Here is a 26,311-nt window from a genome sequence, read left to right on the forward strand (position 1 = left end):
AAGAAATGATCCTAGCAATGCCCTACCGAGACCGCATAACTGAGGTCCTTAGATTGGCCAGGCTGAAAGATCTGAACATGACCTGGTTTCTTTAATTCAGACCTATATGGCAGACCTGCATCTTACCTGTGCTTCGATTTATGAAATGCGGAGAAGAATGCGTGTTAGACACCTGTCTTGCACTACCATCAGCAGTACCAATGGATATCGATACTTTGCTAAGTCCTGTAACGGCTCATGCATCGTGTTGTCCCCAGTGGCTACCAATCCTGATGACGGCATTCGTTGAGACTCCTGCGCTACGACTAGGTGGCGGCAGTGAAGCGAGAAATGAAAGCAGCATCACCCAGGTACGACCTTCTGTGAGCATTGCTGATCCAGACACCGATGATAGCAATCATTCTCACAACTGCCAGGTTACTGCGCTATCAAACCTGGTCGAACTGTCACCTGAATATGTAGACCTATTCTTTGAGAGCCTGTCTGATATGATGTTCTCCCCTGAACAGAAAGAATGAATTTTGAAAAACAATCCGGCGCACAGCGTTCCCATGAACTCTGAATTCGGCCTTCGGTTTTGATAAACAAAAACTACTGAAAAGCGTCTGGAACTCTATTTTTCTGCTCCCCATGAAAGAATTTTTTTTTTGAATCAGACAATTTTTCAAAATATTTACCTTTTTTCTGGCACAAATGCTTATGCTTAAAGTAGAACTATTCATAAAGAACAGAGCTTCTATTTTTAGTACATCTAGAGACAATATATTACATCGGCCTCTAGCACATTTTACAGCAATTGTATTTATACGTGATGGAATGGTCTCGCCCTTCTTCTGTATTAAGAGACATTTCATGTGTAATTTTTCGCAAGATCGTTCAACTGATGAAATATGCAATAATTTTTGAATGATTACTATGCTTAAAAACGTACAGTACCTATCTACATTTTCATGTATTTCATATACACCATTTCAAATGCAAAAATGTATTTTGGGGTGGGTAGGAATACACGTGCATCTTATTGCTTTAGTTTTTAGTAATTTGATGGACATAAATTCGTGGAGTGGGTGTTGTGTTTTATCTAGGACCCCGATCAATATAGCATGACCCTATGCCTCTATACAGCTATAATCAATACATATCCCTATAATGGCATAATATTCAGAACCTTATTTTAGCAAGTCGCCTCTGCAGTCCATGACAGTCCATGACACAGCAGAAGTCACTTCCTTAGATTCCTAGATAGCACACCGAGTTCTTGCCACATACCAAACCTCCAGCAACCTGGGAAAGCCCCGCTTGCTTTGTTTTGATTTGTAATAGAACTCCTAACGAGCACTGTAAGAACGACCAGTTCTTAGTGACATCTTTATTGACGTCTATAAATAATACCGACGTTGCCTTAAGCAAACACGGTGGTTGTGAATACTGGAGCAGAGCAGCTGTCCCCTTGCAGAGAGCCCAGCAGATGCGAGAAGCCCACAGACGCTGCCCCTCCTCCTTGATGCGCTGAGAAAGACGCTGTCTTTTCTCCTGCCGAGAAAATCCAGCTCCGGCGTTTCAAGCCTACCCTTGCGGGTGACTGGAATATTGAGTCCTGAGAGGAGAAACTAGACCTCCTACATTCTACTCCAGAGGTACGGTGCTGACTAAACCCTTAGAGAGAATTCTTGAAGCAAGCTCTTGGCAAAACCAACTTAAACGTAACCTGCTACTTACTTACTCCCTCCCACGTATTAGGCTTAGGTCAGGTACATTGGGGTAGGCGTAGTTAGAAGCACCAGTTGAGGTTGTTAGTCAATGTATATATGAATGTATATATTTTATTCATTTTAAACCATCTTATGGCTAAGAAACCATATCAATGCTTTTACAGTATTATTTCGTAATACTACTCTTACTGTACGCACCTTTTATAATAACAAGTCTTGCAATCGTGGCAATTAATTTCTCTTGCATGAGAAGAAAGACTGTTCAATAAATAATACCTTTTTATTGAAAACGCATGTCTCTCCGTTCTCTGCATAAATGGTGAAAGTAATTCTGCACGAACTGACTGAGTGAAATAGCTGTTTCACACGACTCTAGAGATTGACTCTTATTCTGAGGAGCAAAGTTGTCATGTTAATGCGGTTGTTGGAAAACTGAATCCCTTCTTGTCTGAGCCAAAGAAGCTGATCACTTCTTATTCAGTCAAGGAAGTTTCCAGTGACCTCTGAGATAGCTGGTACAACCCCAATTAAGTCTAACATAGTCAGTAGAGACCTAGAGGACCGCACTCCTAAGTCTACACTGCTGTTTATGTTATTCCAATGCGCAGGGCCTATAGGGAAAATAGGAACTACACTACAGTCAATAGCTGCCTATCGCAAGCGGACGATCCTTAATCATAATTGCATGCAACATATCCCCATGCTTTTACTTGTTGGCATATAATTTTAACTTCTCTGTTGTAACCTGATCTTAAACACAGTTTTGGTATGACTTTATAATAATAGAATTGTATACACCTGAAATGCATGGGAGACAGAGCACAGATGTAATATGATTGCTTGCATAATGACACTACTAGCTGCCTGAGTAGATGCAACTCATTTTTTTTATGTAGGGGGGGCATTGTGATGATTTTAATTAATCAAGCAATATACATTAAACTTGAAACTTGAGTTACAGGTGAATGGATCGAAGGATGAGTGACAAGGTGGATGAATGAGTAAGTGAAAGGATGGCTAGATAGGTAAATCGATGGATGGCTGAGTGAATGGATGGATAGGAGGAAGAGTTGATGGATGAGTGTATGGATGGATAGGGTGAAAGTGTGGATGGATGGATAATGGTTGGATGAGTAAAAGGGTGGATGGATGGGTGAGTGAAATGATAGATGAAAGGAGACGTGATGGATAGGTTTTTTAAATGGTTGAATATGGACATGGATGGGCACAGATGGAAGGACAGAATGAATGGTGAAAGACTGAAGGATGGATGAGAGTATGATTACACATTGTAAGCCCCATTATCTTAAGCAACATTTCCTATACAATGATTTTCACATTATATAAGTCAATGTCTATATATAATATGTGTGTGTTGTTACATACTTCAACACTCTGCCTACATAACTGGATGAGTAGCACTATAAAAAAAAATTAATATATGTGAGAGAGGGTCTATGTGAAGATGAGGGGCACCATTTGAGGGTGATAGCAAGGCCAGACTGACCGAACAGGGCATCTGGTGTTTTCTCTGGGAGCTGAAATGGTGGGGTGGGGGCGGTTTTGTTACCACAAAAAGACCTGCAGATTTGCTTAAAGCTGCACACATACTGAAAAACCATGAAGTGTACAATTATCTCAAAAATAAAGACCTTTGGAGTCAAATGCACTGGCCAGCTGAGATGGGTAATCTCCCAAAGCCCTCCAGCTATGTCCGAAATTTGGGCATCATAATTGACGATGCACTGACCATGCAACAGCAAACAGTTAAAACCACTGCCCTTTGCTTTGCCATCTTAAAATTGCTAGGGAAAATTATTTGGATGCTACCCGCTGCCACCCAAAAAAAAGTGGTCCACGCACTCAGCACCTCACGACTTGACTATGGGAACGTACTGTACCTGGGATCTAATAAGGCAGTTACCCGTAGACTGCAGCTGGTTCAAAACTCTGCGGCTAGACTCCTCTGCAGGGCACCCAAAGTCTCCTCCACATCGGAACATCTGCGCGGTCTACATTGGCTCATGGTGGAGAGCTGTATTAAGTTCAAAGCCCTGAGCTACATGTTCAAAATCAAAACTGGCACTGCACCTCAGTATCTTCAGTCACTTGTCTCCCCTATGTTCCCACCCGCTGTCTGCGGTCCGAATCCAAGTGTACGTTTGTGGTGCCTAGAGTCAAACTGGCCAGGATGGGGGGAAGATCTTTTTCCCATTTAGGTCTGTTCCTTTAGAATACTCTCCCCCTGGCTTTACGTAAGGAAACTGTATACACTAAATTTCGTCGAGCCTTAAAGACTTGGTTATTCAATCAATAATTCTCTGCTCTGCCATTTCTCAGCACAAAGTCCGTCTGGCGCCGGGAAACCCTTTTTAGGTAGCTGTTGCGCCCTACAAATTCAAATAATAAATAAATAAATAAACCTAATATAAAATTATTTTCACTTGTACTTTAGTGGTTGTCTATTTACTTATTTATATACTATTGCACAACTTCTTCTGATGTGTCTGTAAAACATTCCTTTTGTCCTGAATTTTGACCTCCTGTCCTGAATTGCCTTTGTCCTGAATTTTTACACTCACTGTCCTGAATTTGCACCCATGCCAGTTGTTCACCCTACATCATAGTGATTTGCAGGCTTACATTTTGACCAGCTGTCTTAGAAATAGGGACAGAATTTCACTTCTTTAAACTCTCCTGCTGTGCTGATTCACCTCATTTAGGCAGCACAGCAGGATTTAATGAGGTGTTAATCAGGGCTGCAGAGGCCATAGGGCAAGGTCAGGCCCATCAGCAATGTAAAAATACACAAATTTATATATATTCACTGAAAAAAATATAGGTTTCAGGAACTGTCCAGGCCTGCCTCTGCTAGGTTGTGTATTCCCTGTCTGGGTTTGTGAGTGACAGGGCTGGGGGATTCTAGGAGACAGGGTGAGTCCACCCAGTGGTGAATAGAGAGATCTGCATCTAGATGGAAGAGAGGAGTTGCACCTGGGGCCTGAATAGGGCTGGGCCTTCCCTCTACAATGCTGTAGAGTGACAGGGCTGGGGGATTCTAGGAGACATTGTGAGTCCGCCCAGTGGTGAATAGAGAGATCTGCATCTAGATGGAAGAGAGGAGTTGCACCTGGGGCCTGAATAGGGCTGGGCCTTCCCTCTACAATGCTGGCTCCACCTCCTATGGCTTGTCCCTGCACTGTGAAAGGATAGGAGGAATCATGTCAACAGAGTGCTCCAGAGCTACATCTTCCCTCCCCTGTGCTGGCTCCACCTCCAGTGGGGCAGCTGATGTCTCTGCGCTGCATAGTGAAAGGAAGAAGAGAGTCATGTAAACAAAGTGCTCAAAGAACAAAGGATTTTGGGGTATACATATTGAGACTCTGATCCCAAGAAATGAGATCACTTCTGGACAAGAAACCTTTCTGCCAAGGAGAAGAACAAAGGAAGCTGCAGGAGTTGTACTGCCCCTCTGCCACTGTGCTCTTTGCTGGGTTGGCCTGCAGTGTTTGCTTCCTTGCCAAGGGAAAGGAGAAGGAACTTTGTAAGGACTTTCATCTACAGAATATTCTCCAAGAGCTTGAACTGTGCTTGCCTCCTGCTGAAGTCTCAGGGACAAAAGGCTTCACCTCCAGCTCCCGACTGAATTTCCTTGCTGGGAATTCGGACTCCAGACACTTGCGTGGCGCTGGGAGCTGGAAGCGCGATACATCAACAAGAAGCGTGCCGCCGCCGCAGATTAAATCATTGCATCGCCGGAGAAGTGAGCCTTCGCCACATCTCCCTGGAAGCGTGTGTTCATCAAAGTTGCCTGCTGTCTCATCACCGGAGAAGCATGACGCCAACGTGAGAGTCGCTATCGCATCACCAGAGAAGCATGTCGCAGGGCCTGTCACGGCTCCAAAGTACAGAGTCATCGCAAGGCTGCCAGGGCGTCATCGCATTGTCATTGCATCGCCGCATCAAGGGCCCCATCTTCTCGCATCACAACTGAATCATCGCATCGCATCAAGGCGCCATCTTATGCACCGCAATGAGCCCACAGACCGAGAATCTACGCATCACTTCTGCACTGGTATTTATCACGACATCCTCTACTCTGCGCAAGCAGTGAGGCACAATGCATCATCTCCACCGGATCACGGAACCGACGCATCTCCCCTCTTGCGAGCCTTTTGTTTACTTTGCGTTACGCATCCAGGTACTTTGATGAGAACTTTGTTGCATTTACTTTAACCATCTTTTAAGTAATTTTAAGTGTAGTATTGTGGATTTTTGTCATTTGTGGACTTGTGCTAAGACTATATAAAGAATACTTATTTTTCTAAAACCTGTGTTGGGTCCATCTGTAGTGTTTTCACTGTATTACTATGTATATTCACAAATGCTTAACACACTGCTTCTGGGATAAGCCTGTCTGTTCGTGCCAAGCTACCAAAGAGGTGAGCAGGGGTTAATAAGGAGTGTAATCCCCTTATCCTGACTTAGAAGTAAGGTTCCCTATTTGGACAAAGGTGAATACCATTGCCAACTAGTGACCCCCACATCTAACACACCATAAACCTGAGGTCAGTCCACCTTCTCCTAATGTCATTCTGTGTGCACAGGGTGAAACCAACACATTCACTCTGCTGAATATCCTGTCCCACATTTCAGTTTTCCTACTGAGAGGAGTTTGCTGGACTTGGGAACCAAAATATTGGAGCTCCACTCTAATGACATCATCCACCATGACTGTCAACTCTGCCTCAGAGAACCATGGATTTTGTGGCCAGGCATGAAGGCAAAAAATTAAAATGTGAGTGACTAGATGAAAGGGAAAACAAACAAGTGGTACAGGTAAAGAGGTGCAAAACAAAAATTACAGGTGGTGGAGAGTGCAAAATGGGAAGATGAAAAAAGGGGTGCCTTATCTGAAAATGCACAAAGCGGTGGTGCCTTGTGGGCTATAATTGAGAAGCAAAGGAACATGGTCAGGGTTGGGGTGTGCTTTATAGTGTCATTTGCAGGTTTGTCCACTTGGCCAAAACACATCAGCTTTGTTGTTTTTCAATCCATCCAATGGTCACTACTGTGGGGTTATTTTGCAAGCGTACCTTGGCAGTCTACTGCTTTTGGGTAACCAGCGCTGGGAAACTGCCAGTATGAATGTGCAGCTATAATGGACTCAGCGGGTATACCGCATCCCTGATGGCATTGGAAGACGCCTTGGCAAGATTGCAGAGTGCTGCAGGCCTGGTAGGAAGAGTGCAGTAGCCGCAGTTGGCGTTTCAGAAAGCACAACCCGTTATAACATCGGTGGTAGACGGCCAGCACTGTGGTGTCCTGAAGGATGCAGATGCGGCGGTCGTACCATCAAACTCGTAATTGCCCCCAAGTGCCTTATGTTTGTGTGTGTGAGAAAAATACGGATTTTAAAAAGTCACTCATAATAAGGGCAGAAGGTAGGTTAGTGTAGCGTTTAAGACTTGACCATTATCATTATTAATAATATTAGTATTTTTATTATTATTGTTATTATTATTATTATCATTTTAATTGTTATTGTTGTTGTTCTTCTTAATATCATTATTATTTCATTATTGTTATTAGCAGTGTTAGCATCATTATCATTATTATTTGTATTAATATGAATAGTTTCTTGTGATTATGATAATTATTACTATTATCATTATTATTACTGTTATTATTAATATCATTATTGCTGTTGTTATTATTTTTATTATTACTTTCATAATATTCTTAACTCCTTCTGGTAGTGGGAAAGAAATGTTCATTTCCGACAGGGAACCTCTCTGATAGATGTACTAGGGCACCACAAAAGATACATTGAAACAAAGCACAAATTACACAATTGTGTAGCACATCTCTTCCCTCTTGTGAGGTTATAGTGCATTTAATCCTATATGTGTACAACCTCCAAAATTCCACAAGTGGTGGCCTCGCCATTAAAGGAATGAATGAATGACAGCACCACTGAACAACAGCTTATAAGAAGTGAAAATACATTTTCAAGTGTGTATTGTGCACAAAAAGAGGCGCACCATGGCATAAGAATTGCAGTATTCCATCTGGCATAAAAGAGATACACCACAACAACATTGGTAGGAGTATCCTTACATACCCTGAAGAAGCATTTTGAAGTCATGAGCAGAGAAAATGTCCCTTCAGAAACATGTATAGCAGGGCAGCAGGTTTCCCGAACCTATGCACAAGGTTCCCTCACGCACACAATTACACTACAGACCAGTTTGAAACCAGAATCAACTGTGCATTCTGGTACCTGTGAATTATTGTATGCCTGATCGTGTCATTATGCTGATAAGAGTACCAGGACTTTAGTGCTCTTCAAAACACTGATTGATTGTTGTTTTCTTTTAGTTGTCGTGGGAATCAAGTTTCCATAGACGATTAATGCCATGTGTCTCCTCGGAGGCATCCAATGTAAGGATTCCATTGCTGATGATAAGCAAGTCCAGATGGCTGGACTGGGAAGACCGGTGGACTCTGACATTTCTGTAACCTGGGAGAAGAAGGAAAGATGCTTCAAGGTGTGGGACATTGGTGTGGACTTAATGTGAACCATAAATCTGACAATAGCTTGATTTACAGAGGATAGTCTGGTTAGAAGTCCTTTGGTGTGGGCATTTCACAATATAGAAGCTTTGTTAGGAAATCTGATTTAATGTTGGTATGAGAGAGAGACTGCAATTCAGAATTACCCCTAAAGTGCTCAGTTTTCTGATTGACTTTTGTGGACCCAATGTTTGTGTAAAGGTTGGGGTACGATCCATTTGCCACAAGCAGGTACTTTGTTTCTGACATGCTTAGCTCCTGAGGGTTCAAACACATCTAGTGTCAATTACTTAATAGAGCATGAGTCAAGAGTAAATAGTTTGTCAACTTTAAGTTTGATTAGCATGATGCCTGTACAGTTGCAGCAGTTGCAGCTGAAAGAGGAGATTAAGGCTGGGAGAAAAGCGTTATTAAATATTAAAGGAGGGGAAAAAAATGGTAAAATCTGGAGGGGTTTCTCATTTGGAGTTGAATGTTTCTGAGGCAAACACAGGAGAGGAAATGCAGAGGAATCTATCACACAAAAGACAGCTAAGCCATATGCAATAGCATTGCAGCCTTCCCTCTCCCATCAAGGAATACAGCATGGATCATCACAGTGCAGGCCTGTGTAAGCTTATCCGAAACATAAAAATCATATACCACTAGCCAGAGCAACACTTTCATTTACAGTATGGATTGCAGCAATGCAAGCGTGCCCTATACACACAGAATGAGTGCAGTGCTGGCTTCACATTCAGAAGAGACAGAGTAGAAGTAACAATGCAAGCTTCTCTCTTACACTGCATATAGGTGGCACAATCACTCTGGAATTGATTTAGGATAATCTAGGGATTGTTAAAGAGTAATTGTGAGAAACTGGGTCTCAGGTCCTACCTTTACTACTCATAAACTGAGAAAAATCCTAACTTTAAGACTTTCGGTATTCACAGAAGGCATTTTGGAGTCCTAAAGTTAGGACTCCTAACTTCTGTGAATACCAAAATGAGTAAGTGCATTCTTTGAATACCAAAATGGTAGTAAGTTTAGGATTTTGTCTTCAGCTAGTTCTGCGAATCGGCCCGGTGCATGACTGCATCCTATGCATGACTCAGCCCTTCCTCCATAGACTTAAACACTGTACATGACTGAATCCTATGCATGACTCAGCCCTTCCTCCATAGATTTAAACACTCTGCATAACTGAATCCTATGCATGACTCAGCCCTTCGTTCATAGACTTAAACACTGTGCATGACTGCATCCTATGCATAACTCAGCCTTTCTCCATAGACAAACACTGTGCATGACTGAATCCTAGGCATGACTCAGCCCTTCCTCCATAGACTTAAACACTTTGCATTACTGAATCCTATGCATGACTCAGCCCTTCGTTCATAGACTTAAACACTGTGCATGACTGCATCCTATGCATAACTCAGCCTTTCTCCATAGACAAACACTGTGCATCACTGTATCCTATGCATGACTCAGCCCTTCCTCCATAGACATAAACACTGTGCATGACTGCATCCTATGGATGACTCAGCCCTTCCTCCATAGACTTAAACACTGTGCATGACTGAATCCTAGGCATGACTCAGCCCTTCCTCCATAGACTTAAACACTTTGCATTACTGAATCCTATGCATGACTCAGCCTTCCTCCATAGACTTAAACACTGTGCATCACTGCATCCTATGCATGACTCAGCCCTTCCTCAATAGACATAAACTCTGTGCATGACTGCATCCTATGGATGACTCAGCCCTTCCTCCATAGACTTAAACACTGTGCATGACTGAATCCTAGGCATGACTCAGCCCTTCCTCCATAGACTTAAACACTTTGCATTACTGAATCCTATGCATGACTCAGCCTTCCTCCATAGACTTAAACACTGTGCATCACTGCATCCTATGCATGACTCAGCCCTTCCTCCATAGACATAAACTCTGTGCATGACTGCATCCTATGCATAACTCAGCCTTCCTCCATAGACTTAAACACTGTGCATGACTGCATCCTATGCATGACTCAGCCCTTCCTCCATAGACGTAAACACTGTACATGACTGCATGCTATGCATGACTCAGCCCTTCCTCCATAGACGTAAACACTGTACATGACTGAATCCCATGCATGACTCAGCCCTTCCTCCATAGACTTAAACACTGTGCATGACTGTATCCTATGTATGACTCAGCCCTTCCTCCATAGACTTACACACTGTACATGACTGTGTCCTATGCATGGCTCAGCCCTTCCTCCATAGACTTAAACACTGTGCATGACTGAATCCTTTGCTTGACTCAGCCCTTCCTCCATAGACTTAAACACTGTGCATGACTGAATCCTATGCATGACTCAGCCCTTCCTCCATAGACTTAAACACTGTGCATGACGGTATCCTGTGCATGACTCAGACTGTTCATGACTCAGCTCTTCCATAACCTTCACAACAAAATGTTCTTATTATGATAGGTACACCCTTGCTGCAATGCATTTCTTTGCAAAGGATGCTCAGAAGTAGGAGACACTCTAGGACATCACCATACAGCTCCTGCAAGTCTGCAGTGGTACTGTCAGCGATGCAGACTTAGCTCTTTCAGCAGTGCATGACCTCGGTGGTAACTCCATTAATAAAATCGCTCCCTCAGGTTTCAAGTGCACATCCTAGGAAAGGAGAGGACAAGGCATTCATACATTTGTAACTTTGATCCTCAAGAGAAACTACCCAGAGAGGCTAAAAGTCACTCCTGATATAAAACCCTACAGTCCTTGGTGAGGTAAGACTCTTGAGCCTTAAAACCTAGTTTGCAGCACCTTGCATTCTCTTGTGCAATCGCTGCTGGGCACTACATTCTTTTTGAGAGGATACCAAAGGGAGATGTGGTGCAACGTGCACATCTAATATCAGTGATGTGATGTATGAGCAACCCTATTAACATGTTATATTCATCCCTTCAGAATCTACTACAGTGGCACAATAGCAACCCAGGATCAGAGAGCAGACTATGAGGCTGAACAAGTGTGAAACAACATGGCAAGGTACCGCCGGTATGAAGCAACATGAACCAGTCTCTTCTTTTATCTCTCATACCCATTCCATTCTTCTCTTTGGTGCAATCTTGTAGAAAATACATATCCACTCACTACAGAGAGTGTTAGGGAGCAATGGCAGCAAAACCACATGTATTGTTATCGCTGGGCCAGTGGAACACAGATTACACTTTTCATTTTACACAATTGCTTTATGCACTATTGATTCACAATGAGGGGAAGAAGAAGAAAGTCTCTCTGATTTGTCCCCTCCTCTTCTCTAACAGACCAACAGCAAAATGACTGATCTATTTCCATGATCCCAGGCCTGACATCTTGATGTACCCATGATGTGGACACAGGTGACATCTTGCCTGTCAAGAATAAAATTAATAGGCTGTCAGAACAAGATGCTAGAGCATGGGGTGATTGAGCCATGCAAACGTCCCTGGGCCAGCCCAGTGGTACTGGTACCTAAACCAAACCCAAAAGGGGGGACAACTGAGATGAGGTTCATTATAGACAAAAGAGGTCAAATTGCACTCACAAAGACTGATGCTCACCCCTTACCTAAAGCAGATCAGCTTATAGATAAATTGAGGGCTGTCAAGTACCTAAATATATTTGGTCTGTCTTCAAGCTACTGCCAAGGAGCCAAGGAGAGGCATCCCTTTCTATCTCCTGAAATCCACTTCCAGTTTAAGGTGATGCTCTTTGGGTTGAGAAATACACCTACTACCTACCAGAGGCTGGTGAACAGAGTTCTCATAAGACTAGAAAGTTTCAGTGCACCTTTTCTGCATGATATTTCTGTATTAAGTTCCACATAGGAGGAACACCTGGTTCACCTTAGGGAGTACTTCAGGCAATATAGCAGGCTGGACTGTTTATCAAGGCAAGTACGTGCTAGATAGTGCAAGGCTCAGTGGTGGGAGAGGTGTGGCGCAGTGGTCAAAGTGGCTGATTCTGGAGTGTCGGGTTTATGGTTCGATCACTGGTGCCGGTGGCAGCTCAGCTCCGCATACTGTGAATCTGGGAAACTTCTTTCTTAATCTCCCTGATGGCCCTCAGTGCCCTGAAACCTTAAGGGGTGATATGTTCCTGCTTCACAAGTAAGGATTTTAGTGTACTTGGGTCAACAAGTGGATGTACACCATGTACAACCTCTTCAGCCTAAGATCTAGACTATCCTGGTTTGGGAGGCTGCTAAGGCTTCCTGACAGCCTGACTTGGTACTAGAGAAGGTTTATGAAGGGGTACATTTCCATTGTAGCACCATTGACAGAACTCATTTCTAAGAAACAGTCCAGAAACATTATCTGGACTGTGCAGTGTGAAAAGGCCTTGAACACCCTCAAGGAAGCTTTGTGCACAGCACCTGTCCAAAAGGTGCCTGCTTTCAGTAAAGAATTTATTGTCAAGACAGATGATTCTGAACATGGGATTGGGGCAATGTTGGCACGGGTAAATGAATGGGGCCATCAACCAGCTGCTGTTTTTAGTAGGTGATTGCCCTCGGATAGCAGCGCTGGAGTCCCGTTTAGAGGGAAGCCTTTGCTGTGGTATGGACCCTGAAGAAGCTGAGATCCTACATGTTAGGTTTTCACTTCAGAGTTAAAAGTAACCATAGACATTTCAGCTGGCTTATGCAGATCAGAGGAGAGATCCCAAAGTGGGTGAAGTGGTCCATTTCTCTACTGGGTATCTCTAAGGGGTATGGACTTTATGGTAGAACACAGACCTGGGACTGACCATGCCAATGCAGCTTACCATTCCAGATTTTTTAGGTAAGAATATGAAAAGGCCCAGGGTGTAGATTAGTTAGATATCACCTTTCATCCCGGGGACACATAATAAAATGCATCTTTTGCATGACCACTACCAAAATTTAGGACTGATGCTGCTGGCTTGTTGACCCTGCAGGTACACTGAGTCCTGCCAAACAGGACTCTGTGCCAGTCCTCTGACCCTTGAAACATGTATGTCTGATTGGTTGATCCACAATTGGCATAAGTTATCTTACTTGCTAGTATATGGCACTAGGGGTACCTAGGGTGTATATGTTAAAGTCTCTCTCTTGGACTGCAGCACTTATTGTGCCAACCTAAGTATGACAAGGCAAAGCATGACTCCCTGCCTGCCATTGCTGGCTGCCAGAGCAGTTTTCAAACTGCTAGCAAAAGGTTTCTGTTTAAATAATGACAACGATCATGCCTTCATTTTTAATATATATGTGATTCCCCCCTGTAGGCCTCTCAAGCCCTAAGGCAGGGTAATATATATTAAAAAGTGGACCATGTGTATTTACATGTTCTAATAGTAAAAAAAAACTAATTTTTGTTCTGTAGAAAGGCTAGGAGGCCCTTTGACGCTTACAGGTTAACCACTGACTACTGAGCAGTGATAACTTCTGAATGGAACAACTAAAGTTGGTACTGCAAGGTATCAAAAGAATCATTGCATTAATTCCGACCTTATGCTCAAGTCAAAGTTAATGTCATTTTTAAGTGTATGGAGACTTTAAAAAGTTGTCATGCTGTAGCCCAACATTTTCCAGTGACCGGTTATGGTTGCTGGCCCCAAGAAAGTCTTCTGCCCTTATGAGGGAGGTGTGATCAACTGGCAGGAAAGGCAAGCAGAGTCTGTGCCCAAAAGGCAAGCTTCAAGTAGGAAGCTGTGTTTGAAGGGCAAATGGTTGGCACACAGAAGAGGGGCTGCTCTTTAGCTCTGGTAGACATTTTGGCATCAGGGACAGAGAGGGGGACACTGTTCCCAAACTTGATTGCATGTTGCCCTCAGGTAGCCACACCTCTTGGGTGGACTACTGAGCTTCACACATCAAGAGAGGGATCCTGTTGGGAGTGGGCAGAGTATTACATTTTGGGATAGCTAGATGGCACTATATGCTGGAAGTCTTTATCAGGTGGGAGAGGACCAGGTAGCCCATCTCCTCCCTGAAGGTAAGTTCTGTGCATATAAAGAGCACCGCTGGAACACATACCTCAGATCACGCCTGTACTGAAGAGTCAACTGATGAAAGATTGCCCTGCTGTTACCTGGACCCAGAAAACGGAGGAGGCACCAAGACCAGACTGCACCTGCTGCTCCTTGAGCTAGCAAAGAGAGGATTGTGCCTATGGTGCCCTACTCAAGTAAGAGTCACCCCCCCTCAGCCAGAAAGGGTGACTACAAGAGTCAGTTATCTGACTTCCTCTTAAAGCTACAGGGCCACAAAAGCCAAAGAAGTCTACCTTAGTGAGTTGGTAGGCAAAATTATCCTTGACACATGTGCCAAGTGTCCTGGACCCAGATCAGCGGTCAGAGTGCAGTTTTGCCGTTCAAGTCAGGGGTTATCACCAGATAAAGGGAATCTGTTTTGAAATGACCTTCAACCAGACTTCAAGGGACATCGACCCCTGTGGCACACATCATCCCACTGTAACAGCGGATGGAGGAGTAGCCCCAGGAAGTCTCTTGTCAACAGATCAGGATCCTTAGCATCGTTAGCATCCTGTATCATTTTCACCAGGACCACTCAATAGAAGGCTTGGGTGCTTCGCCCATAGAACCTGGACCTGGATTAGAGGCTGCATTGACTGTGAAATAACTTTCCAACCAAACCTCATTGGTGCCCATGACTTGGTCTTTGTCACAGGTGGTCACCGAAAGTGGCCAGATTAGTAGTTTACAACTGTACAAAAGTTTTCAAAGTAACCTCCCACCACAGTAGTTGCCAAATCTTCTGAGACATTTGAATGAAAAGCCATGATTTACTATGTGCTTATTAACTTATATCTCCAGAACTCTCTGGTACATTTTCCTTTTTTTGGTGGCTTACAACGAATAAAAATCAGATCTATTTCACTAAATTGGTGCTTTGTATCATGTTTCTTTTTTATCTAACAGTTTGGTACTTCTACATACTTTCCAATTTTCCCTTGACGAAGACTGACTGCTCAGGGTTGAACAAAGGTTTTGCAAATGAGCCTAAATGGATGCAAGTTGGATTGGTGAGTTTATTAAATGGTGAGGTCACACAACCACACCATATAATAAACTGATTTCCTCACACCCTCTTTAAATCCTATAAGAAATTACTATATTCTTCTCCTTGGCTAAAAGTCTGTAAACAGGGTGTTGCCGGAACCCTTTCAGAGACAGGGATGTCCAATGTCCGTACTGCTATTCGCTCTACCATTGAGCGGTTTGCAATGTGAGTCAGACTAGATGCTCCATACTGGGATATTCGCTGGGTCATGGCCAGGAGGATTGCATTGAATTTTACATGGACAACGTCTCGCCTAATGTAAGCAGGCCCTCCTTCTCTGTCCCTAGGATCCGCCATATACTAGACATCTTTGGGGATGCCTCAAGACTATGTGTTAACTTTGCAAGCCAATGGTAGTTCTACTGCATGGTGAGATGCACCCTAACCATTGGAGACCATGAAGAGCTCCTAAGGTGCAGTTGAATTTAAGTACCTTGAAATTCATATTACAAAAATCCATTACCTGACCAAAATTAGACCACACTTGGATAAATAGAGCAAACTACAACTTTCCATCATGGGGCGGAGACCATATTTAAGAGGATTGTGTTACCCCAACTTCTTTACATTCTACAACATTTCCACGTCCCTCTCCCTGATGGCTTCCTCAAAACTTTGCCATTAGAAATAATCATTGGGTTCAATTGCTAAATGTGTACAATAACCATATGATGGTGGCTTAGGCACTGCTGATATTAGACTGTACTACTATGTGGCTATTAATGAGTTGCTCTTAGATGATAGGTCGACCGACTGTCTGATTGGAGAAGGAGACCCTCGGTATCCCTCAGCTGCTGTCGATAATGTACAGCTGACAAGTCCCTCAGTCTCTCTCACAGGTTATGAGGATCTCTCTAGGTTGTTGATGAAGGACCCTGAAGGGAATGGGCAGGAACAAACGTATCACCAATGAGACACCTTTATGGCACGGAACTTGGTTGCCACCTGGGACTACACTGTCAGGATTTAAACCCTGAGATACTTTAGGGATTTTATAAATTGAAGGTGTCTGGGAGGGGAGTCACTGTGGTTGGTGCACCATCTCCAGACTTAGAACTCCATAACTCCCAATTCTTCAGATACCTACAACTAAGGCATACCACAGAGGTCAATAAGGCAGAGTTAACAAGGGTCCCTATACTTAACCCACTTGAATCCAAATAACACCAAGGTTATTTCTTCAGTTTATCGAGTCATGGTTGTCAATACCCCTGGCCCCCTAAAATTCTTACATAAGAAATGAGAACAGGACTAGGGCGCTTTGGAGGAAGAGTACTGGGTGGAGGTTAAAATAGCTGCCCGCCCATTGCTTTTTTCATCCCACTTCCACCTGATGCACTTTAATTACTTCTACCATATTTAGTATATGCCATCTTGGCTGTGCATGATGGGGGTGCAGATGCTCAGTGCCTCAGATGTCGAGCTACAGAAGCATCCTTCTTTCATGTAGTGTGGGAGTACCCTCTAATTCAGGTCTACTGGCAGAGGATGCGTACCACGCTTGTACAGGTCACGGGGCTACCCAAAGCTCTAAGTCCACAAACTGCCCTGCTCAGCAGACAAATGGGGAAATTGGGCATTGGATAGGCTCATTTTCACAGGTATGCTACTGGAAAAAAGGGACATTGCAAAACACTGGAGGGTTGCTCTCGCCCTGCCCATGGATGAATGGTACAAGGTATGGACCGGTGTGTTGTTGCTTTGGAAGCTGTGTAAAAAGTGAGGGGAGGTCTGCAGAAACATAAGACAATTGGCGGTTGGTGGGCTTGTTTTCATTCCATGACTGCTGCATTGTAATATTGAAATGCTGGGCCATTATTTAGTGTTCGAATTCACCTCTTCGGTCATTCTTTGCTGGAACCTTGGGATATGAAGCTGGTTAATAGCAACTAGGTACATGGGATGCAGCAAAATATTAGTTTTCTGGTTGACCGTTGATTTTATAAGATAACAAAACAAATTAAAAGAAATGAAAGAAACCAATCTGTATTTTCAGAGACATGTAGTTGATTTCTTCAAAAATACACTGATTGTGTTGTTATAATTTTATAGGGTAGAAACAATCAACAAAAGCTTCTGTAGGGGATGGTGTATGTAGAAAAAAACAAATGGTTCCTCAGGCAACTGTGGCAATGTCTTTCTGCAGATAAACAGGGCTGAGGCATACACCTCCAATCATAATCTTATCCATTTGCACAGCTACACATCACTCCTCTCAAAGTCTCCTTTCATATTGCGCAACTTCTGTCATGTGGCGAATGGAAAGTGTGTGGCTTCTCTGGCAATTCTGACATTCTGAAGTAAAATCCTACATTGAGCAGAATATATGGCAGGACATAAATTCCTCATTGTGCAGGACATGTAACTGTACGGAATTGGAGGAGTGGAAGTAAACTGTCCTTTTGACAAAGATAGGCAAAATCAGTAAAATATCTCACCGCCACAAAGGAGATATTTCACAACTAAGGGCCCGATTTCGATCTCGTTCGGAAAAGATTCCTACTGAATCGGTTCTTGAATGCTTTCTGAACGACTTGGGGGAGTCCGACCAAGCAATTTTGATGTATCCAGGTGCTTCCGTACATGATTCGGTCATACTCCTGTTGAATTCAATGGGAGCCTGTGTTCAGAACGAGAGCACAGTCTCCAATTGAAGAAAGGGGTGGCTGGAGAAAATCGTGCATCCTGTGGGGGGCACCACATGGTGCCTGCCACATTGTGCATTGTTGGAAAGTAGGATTTCCTAGTTACCCTCACGGGCCCCATTCCGAGGGTCCTAGGTGAAGGGGAGCCTTCTATGGGCCCCCAAAGACAGATTCCGGCAGCCGATTCATTCCAGAGAAACTGAATTTGAACGGCTGCCCGAATCAGTCATTGTACTCACTTGTTCGGAAACCGAGATCATAGAGCTGTATGATTCGGCTCCGAAAGACGCGAGCTGTCCGAATGCCTTTCGGAACTGATTTGTACAGCCCTACCTGTTTATAGGCATCATAATCGGTTGTTTGGAAGTGTTTGCGATACAGTCGGAAACAAGGACTTCGGATTGGATGATCTTTGAGGATTAAAGATAAATAAATGGAAATTGTTGAGATATATGTAGTGGAACTTTGTGACATATCAGCAGTCATGTAAGGTTTGATTCCAATACTAGATTGAGATATGGGAGATTTTAAAAAGTTGGTAGTAGCAACATAATTAATAAAGAAGTTGAATAGAGCTGTAAGGCCTGCTCAAATGGAGAAGACAAGGAATGAAAGCAACTAGCAGTAAATGGGAGACATAATGTATGCAGGAAGACTGAGGATGGGCTACAGGTAAACACAAAAGGAGTGGATGAAATTCAAGGTATGGAGCTAACTATGTCAACCTAATTTTGTGCTGTTGTGCTGGAAAGTATGTTGGGAGGGAATATCTTACGTTTTAAAAAAACACAATATACCAGCAAATGGACTGGATTAAGAATAGAATGTTTTCCATGAAATACTTTCTTCTATAACCAGTCTCCTGCATGATATGTATTCCTTGGGCACAATTGCCTGAAGAAATATTTAGAAAATGTTGCAATTTGAAACCTCACAGAATTGAGAAAATGTTGCATATTGTGCAGTTTTTAAATTTGTGAAATTCCCTGGTGCAATAAATATTTTTGGCACCCCTAGAATATGATTTATGTGTAAGCAACTCATGAACAGACTTATTAAGTCCACGTATATCTAACACTAAAACATCTGTCAAATGCAAAAGGTCTGAGCCACAAATTGCATATGAATGTTGATTGAGTTCACTTCAGACATGAATGACAGAAGCAATAGTCTCAATCATCAATCTACATTTATGGCCCTCATTATTGCATAGTGAGTGTACACAAGGCTGCAAATCAAATAAAAATGCCCAGCCAATGAGGAAGAGAACAAGGTGTAGTGCACAATATGCTGATCCAGAAGAAATGTGTGCATCTAACATCCCTAAAATCACACTCTATGTCTATGGTGAGCTGAATAATAATGGCATCCAGGGTATCACACATATGGGCCTATTACAATTTCATATGGAAAACAGTCTAACCAAATCAGCTTTGGAATGCTTTTCGAATGACTCGGGTTGGGGTAGTCCAACCGACCGTTTATGGTGTGTCCGAACACTGTTTGTTCTGACTCCTAATGACTTCAATGGGATCCTGTGTTCTGAGCGAGAACACAGGCTCCCATTGAACAAAGGGGTGGTTGGTGAAAACCTTGCACCCTGTGGCAGGCACCCTATGGTGCCAGCCACACTGTGCATTCATATAAAGGGGGGACCCATGGGTACCCTGAGGACTGGGTGAAGAGGGGCCTGCTAAGAGACCCCAAAGACAGATTCAGACAGGCGTTTTGTGTCGGGCAGACCGATTCAGATAGGCTGTTCCGAATCAGTCATTTACTCACTTGTTCGTAAACCAGGTTCATGGAGCTGTACGATTCGGCTCCAAAAGGCTTGTGCTGACCGAATGCCTTTTGGAACCGATTTGAACTGCCCGAACGGTTTCTGGAGATCATAATCGGTCATACGGAAATGTGTCCAAGTCAGTCTGAAACAAGGCTTCCGAATCAGATTCAACAGATTAAGATACCGTTCGGAGCCTTTCTGAACAGGACCATAATCAACTCCCAAGATGCATTTTTTCCTTCCTGACAGCCTTCACCCAGTTGGTCTGCCTGACCTCCTTTACTTTGGATGCCGTCAACCTCATTTATAGTATTCCACAAAGATCATCAGTCCACTCCATTCTGTTAAATGCCTAAACGACTCTGCTCACCAGCTTCATCCACTTTCAACAAATCAACATTATATCCTGTGCTGACGAGTCCCAGTTCCTCCACTTTCTCTCCGATAAGACATCAAACACCTTAAACAATTTCTCCACCCACATGACTAAAGTCACCAGATGGATAAAAACCATCACAAGCTCATTGCAGAGAAGGCACATGTAGTAATCGATGGCAAAGACTCCTTGCTCTGGAACTCCACCTGGTGGCCTGATGAACTCAGGGATCCATGTCAGGCGTTTGTAAATAAAGATTAATTGAAGTTGAAACATGTGTCTTAGTCTTCTTGAATATAAAAGAAGGACGAGGAGTGTGACTCGGTTTCATTCCTCACGTACATGGAGGCAAGGATGGGCAGCTGCTTCGGGCAAAATAATCACAGTGAGATTTTAGATTCTATAAATAAACCATCGGAGGACAGTAACTAATTCTTAAGTTTAACCTTGCTCTAAAATATAACATTAAACGTGGGGAGAACATTATATCCAGCAAGTGCCGGGGGAAGCCTAGTTTGTATCTAACAAATGAAGACAGGTGAATTTGGCTTTAATAGAAATAACTGTGATAACTAGTGCAGACTCATTAGAAAATATTGGGATGTGAATGTCAATCGCAGTGGGATGAATTATTGGTTTTGGTCTACTCATTAGAGATGACTGACACCATGGTAAATCAGGATTAATTGGCAAAATTGCCTCGGCTTACCACAAAGAAATGGAGACTGGTATTGGGTTCTCCAGGCCTACATACTCCGCAAAACCCGCTACACCATAAACAGACGTTGGCACGGAAACTGGAAAATACAAAGAACAAGTTTATTAAGACCCCATGGGGTGGTGGTATATTTCTACAGCACCCTTCGGCAATGCAAGAAGTATCACACCGAACATCGGCGCAAGACATCTTTTATACAGTTTTACAGTAATAAAAAGAGTGGGCGGAACACATTTACTCAGTTTAGGTACATATAAGGACATTTTTGGAACACAGCCAACTCATGGGCAGAGTTGCAACACCACTGGTCAGTTTTGGGGAACATTCCTAAGCGATGACCATCCACTAATACAAAGGGTTTGACTGCGCATGTGCAAGACTGACCAGTACTAAAAATAGCCTGTTGCTGGGCAAGTTACGTGGTCATTGATACAGAGGTAGGACAAAAGGGCATTCTGACCACGAGGCAGCACGTTCATGTAAAATGGACGCCAGTGTTCTCAAAATGGCCTCCGAACACCATAGTCAATATAAGGGGAAATTCGTGTAACAAAGCTTAACGCTAACCCGATCACTGCCAAATTACGACAGTAGGAATGTGAATGCTGTTACATAGATGTAGCCCCATTTAAATTTGAAATCAAATAAGACCTCCTTTTCATGTTTATAAATATCTGAAGGGTGTAAACTGACCAAGACAAGTAGAAGTTTGGCGGTTGTGCAAAGCAAATGCACCCCTTATGACTAGAATTTAACGTGTATACCACAATAAAAAAAGTGGGAAAGGAAAAACATTGTTTTACCTGAGGTGAGCACCACATTGAGTAAAAAAGAGGAGTGTCCCGATTAGTAAGGGGAGGCTCAATTTCTGAATTGTCTTATTTTAAACCTTAGAGGTCCTACTGATTTCAAAGGGATTTGTCCTTTTTTATATACACCTGATGTTCATTTCAGAAGGACCAATTAAAGGAGAAGACAAAAACCATATATGCCAGAAATTATGAAAGTTTACACAAATTATATATAAAATATAGAATACTAAGATCTGTTTTTTCTTTATAGAGGATTAACAACTATTAGGGAGCATGAAAAGTATAAAATGTTAAACCTGAACAACTATGCTAAATGGTAATCTATGGCCGTTCACGTAAAGTATTAGAATTTTTGAAGTTTTGTCCTTTTGGAAAATACGTTGTTTCTTATAAAAAAGTTTTAGTTAAAAATGAGGTTTTTTTAAAACATATTTTTAACAATTGTTTTTAATAGTAGTGTTTATTGAAATAGTATCATGATGGAATTTAATGAGAATTGCTCATTACCATAAGATAGTGGTATAGACAGAATGTGAGTGTACACCTGTGAGAGTGGTGAAGTAGCGGACTGGACTCTGTATATGTAAATATGTCATGAGATATGTAATTATGTTTTATGTATATTATTTATAGATAATTGTTGTCAATAAGTAAGAGTCCTGAAGAAGTTGGTATATTGACTTTCGTCCACGGAAACGCTGCATCAACAACTTTAAATTGCACACCTTTTTATGCAAATGTTTACAGTATCTGTAAATAACTGGATGCAATTGTGTTCTTTTCTTCATGCTTACCTCTCAGGTCATTCTGATTCAGCATTGTAATTTTTGAACATGTATTGGGAATCAATAATAAACTTTGGACTTTTTTGCGTATATGAGTTCAGTGTGTTAAGAATAGTGAATGAATGAGTGTCCACACAGGTTGATTAATGGTAGTGATTAGAATTAGACCTTGTTAAAACTGCTGAACTCAGACCCACATCACTCCATGCAACCCATGAAAGAACCTCCAAATAGTAATCAACAACCAATTCCCCATGACCAGTCAAGTGAATTCAATCTCCAGCTCCTGCTTCTACACGCTCTAGGTGCTCAAGAAGATCTTCAAATGGCTCGCAATCAACACCTTTACACAGGCCCTTATAGCCAGCAAACAGGTCGAAGGCAACTAAAGCTATGTTGGAATTAATGCTCAACTGACCAGAAGACTCCAGAACATGAAAAACTCATTGGCAGGTAAACCATCAATCTCCCATCCCACACTCACATCACTCTTCACCTCAAAGAACGCTGCTGGCTCCAAATCCATAAGCAAATACTCTTCAAACTCCACACACAAACACACATTGGCTGTTGCCCCTGAATAGGAATTATTTGAGGCATGTTGTGACCATTTTCAGGTCAGTTCATCTTACATTGCCAATGCACAGCACTTGTCAGACCAATATGACACTTTTAAGTCACTGCATTCTAAGTCTATCACATTTCTTTGTATACACACTTTCCTATTGATTTTTGCAAGGCTCCTTTGACGTCTTTGTTCCTCAGACTGTATATCATGGGGTTTACCATCGGTGTCACGATAAGATAAAACACAGATAACATTTTATCAAAGTTGGGAGAGTGGCTTGAATGGGGTCTCATGTACATAAGGATGACAGTGCCATAGAAAATGGTGATGACTGTCAGGTGGAAGGCGCAGGTGGAGAATGCCTTGGATCGTCCCTTTGTGGATTTGATTCTGAGAATAGTCACAAGGATGCGAAGATAAATGACTCCAATCAGGAACACGGGGATCAGCAATATCAGCACACCAACGACAAAGATGACGACTTCATTGATGAAGGTGTCAATACAGGACAACTTCAGAACAGCTTCCAATTCACACAGGAAGTGGTTAATCTTATTGTCACACAATGGGAGATGTAATGTGGGTGCCACATGAACTATGGACAGAAGGAAGCCTCCGATCCAAGTTGAAGCTGCTATCCTGATACAGGCTGCCCTGTTCATGATGGTCATGTAGTGCAAGGGGTTGCAAATAGCAACATAGCGGTCGTATGCCATGACGGCAAGGAGGATGCATTCTGTCTCACCCAAGGACAGGTAGATGTACATTTGTGCTGCACATCCCAAAAAAGAAATAGTTTTATTTGTTAGCAAGAAAATGGCCAGCATTTCGGGGACAATGCTGGTAGTGTAGCAGATGTCTAAGAAGGAGAGGTTACTCAGGAAGAAGTACATAGGTGTGTGGAGACGACTGTCCACTTTGCTGACAATAATCAAGATGCTGTTTCCAATCAGCGTGGTCATGTAGATTGAAAGAAATACAAAGAAGAGCATAATATTAATGTTGGGGTCCTCGGAAAGGCCCTTCAGGATAAAATGTGTCCCCAAGCTCTGGTTTTCCCTCTTCATATTATTGGCTCTACCTTATCTGCAGAAAGGAAGATCAAACAGTTATTGAGATGCAGCTGCACTTTCTTGTGACTTCATTAATGTACAGCATAGCTCAGGGCCTTTATGATATGAAGGTGTAATCCCACAGATTGTTCAGTTATGTGAAAGAGATGCCACACATGGAGCATCAGGTAAGATGTTTTATTCCTAGACAACAATACATCATGTTCTCTATCCTCCACCCTCTCTCATCACTGCCCTTTTTTCCTCCTTTTCCACTTTCCCTTCCTCCCTTGTGACTCCACCCCAGTCAGTGACTACATGGCCATTGGTTCTTCAGCTGGGTCCTAGTGCCTTGCCTGGCTTCTGCCTGGTACAATACCACAGGTTGCTTTAAAGTGAGTGTTCAGAGCAGTGGTGCTACAGTTTACTAAAAGGGATATTTAAGGAACTTTAAATAGATTTATTTTGGGATGAGACACTGGGTTTTCGAAAAAGACTAGGGCCTTAAAGGTTTGACAGTGTTGTAATTTTCAGGGTTTAGTGACACAGATTTGTCCCTGTCGAGCATAGGAAGTTCTTCTTTACTATTGTTGCAGGGATTCTGCTCCTACACAGACTTAGGCCCTTAGTGAATTAGGGAGTACCAAAACTCACCTTAGTACCCAAACCCCCTACCAGACTAGCATCAGTGACTCATTGGTTCTTCGTCCTATAGCAAAATCACCAATTATTAGTCAACCCAGAACATGCAACTTAGGTTACCTCAGGTAAGGTGGAAAACAAGAGCACTCTTTTGTCACAAACTTACATCAGTTCCAAAACAAGTAGTAAATAGAGACACTAGCAAGTTTGAAATGTTTATTTCCAATGCCGTGATCTCATGCGCAGTACCTTATATAATACAAGCAAACATATTATCAGAAACAAGGTTGTCAGGATTGTTACTATTCCATAAAATACAAAGGGAGAAAGCATCTTATAATGCTAAAGGGAAACAGGTTTAAAATATACCTAGATTTCACCCTCCTTAGCTAGCAGGCTCTTTTATAACTAAAGAAAGTCTCATAGGATTACATGGGTGGCCCCATACCTCTGGTACTCAGCAGAAGTGGATCACATCGAGTTCTGCACAAGCTCTCAGCATACAAAATGTTCTCCAAGTGTGTTTTTTCATGCCAGCACAGTGCATTATTAAACGTGCCAGTATCAGAGGTGGCCACAGCTGCATATGTGTTAGGTTAAAACGTGCGCTGATCATTCCGAATACCAGACACAGTGTCCAAGATAACCTTGACTGCCCAGGCTCTCACTGTACAGACTAAACTAGCGAGGCAGTCTAGAAATGTAGCATAACAAGTTATTCTCATGTGAAGCAAAATACTCAGCCTTCTCTAAACAATATTGCAAGTGCGTGTCGTGTCAAAGCAAAGCAGGAAAGTAAAAATGGCGTTTAAGCTTCTAATAAACCCATGCCAACTTATCACTGTGTGAGTGGAAGGCTCAGCCCCACAACATTCTCCATGATATAGGAGAAGACAGTCACATTCCTAGGCTGGGTACATGTCTTCTTGTGTGACCAGAATTGGGTGTCATGAGGTTCTTACCCCCCTGTTCAATACCATCCTTAACTCAGGGCAGTTCCACAAATTATGAAAAATCACATCCGTTCTCCCACTGCTCAAAAAACAAAACCTTAATCCGAAGGACCCAAACAACTACAGGCCTATCTCACGCCTTCCTATTGCAGCTAAGATGTTAGAAAAGGCCGTGAATATCCAACTTCTCCAGTTTCTCCAGACACACAGCATACTAGATCCAACTCAATATGGCTTTCGTGCTGATCATAGCACAGTGTTGGCCTTGATTAAATCAACAGAGGAGGTAAGAGAGGCCTCGGACCAGGGAGGCACAGTGATACTGATCATGTTGGATCTCTCAACGGCCTTCGATACGGTTCATCATGAGGTTTTGATGGACCGTATATCAGAGAAGCAGGGTTTCAAGGCAATGCTTGGAACCTTCTCAAATCCTTTCTTACTGATAGAATCCAAACAGTGGATTTTGATAAAAATAAGTCTAAACCTTTCTCCCTTCCATGCGGTGTTCCGCAGGGGTATTCCCTTAGCCTCACACTTTGTGTCCCCTCTGCAGCCCTAATAAGATCTTTTGGGTTTCAACTGACGTCCTATGCTGATGACATGCAAATAGTGATATC

General features: G+C 42.7%; 1 protein-coding gene across 1 annotated transcript; it reads right to left on the minus strand.

Moving 5' to 3' along the window:
• Window positions 1-23,172: 23,172 nt before the first annotated feature.
• LOC147718317 (olfactory receptor 2K2-like) lies at window positions 23,173-24,111 on the minus strand. Its single transcript, XM_086966694.1, has one exon. The coding sequence runs from the start codon at window positions 24,109-24,111 to the stop codon at window positions 23,173-23,175; it is 939 nt and encodes a 312-aa protein (XP_086822820.1).
• Between the last annotated feature and the right edge of the window lie 2,200 nt (window positions 24,112-26,311).

The sequence above is a fragment of the Lissotriton vulgaris genome, chromosome 4_1 (genome assembly GCF_964263255.1).
Source record: "Lissotriton vulgaris chromosome 4_1, aLisVul1.2, whole genome shotgun sequence".
NCBI classification, from domain to species: Eukaryota; Metazoa; Chordata; class Amphibia; order Caudata; family Salamandridae; genus Lissotriton; species Lissotriton vulgaris.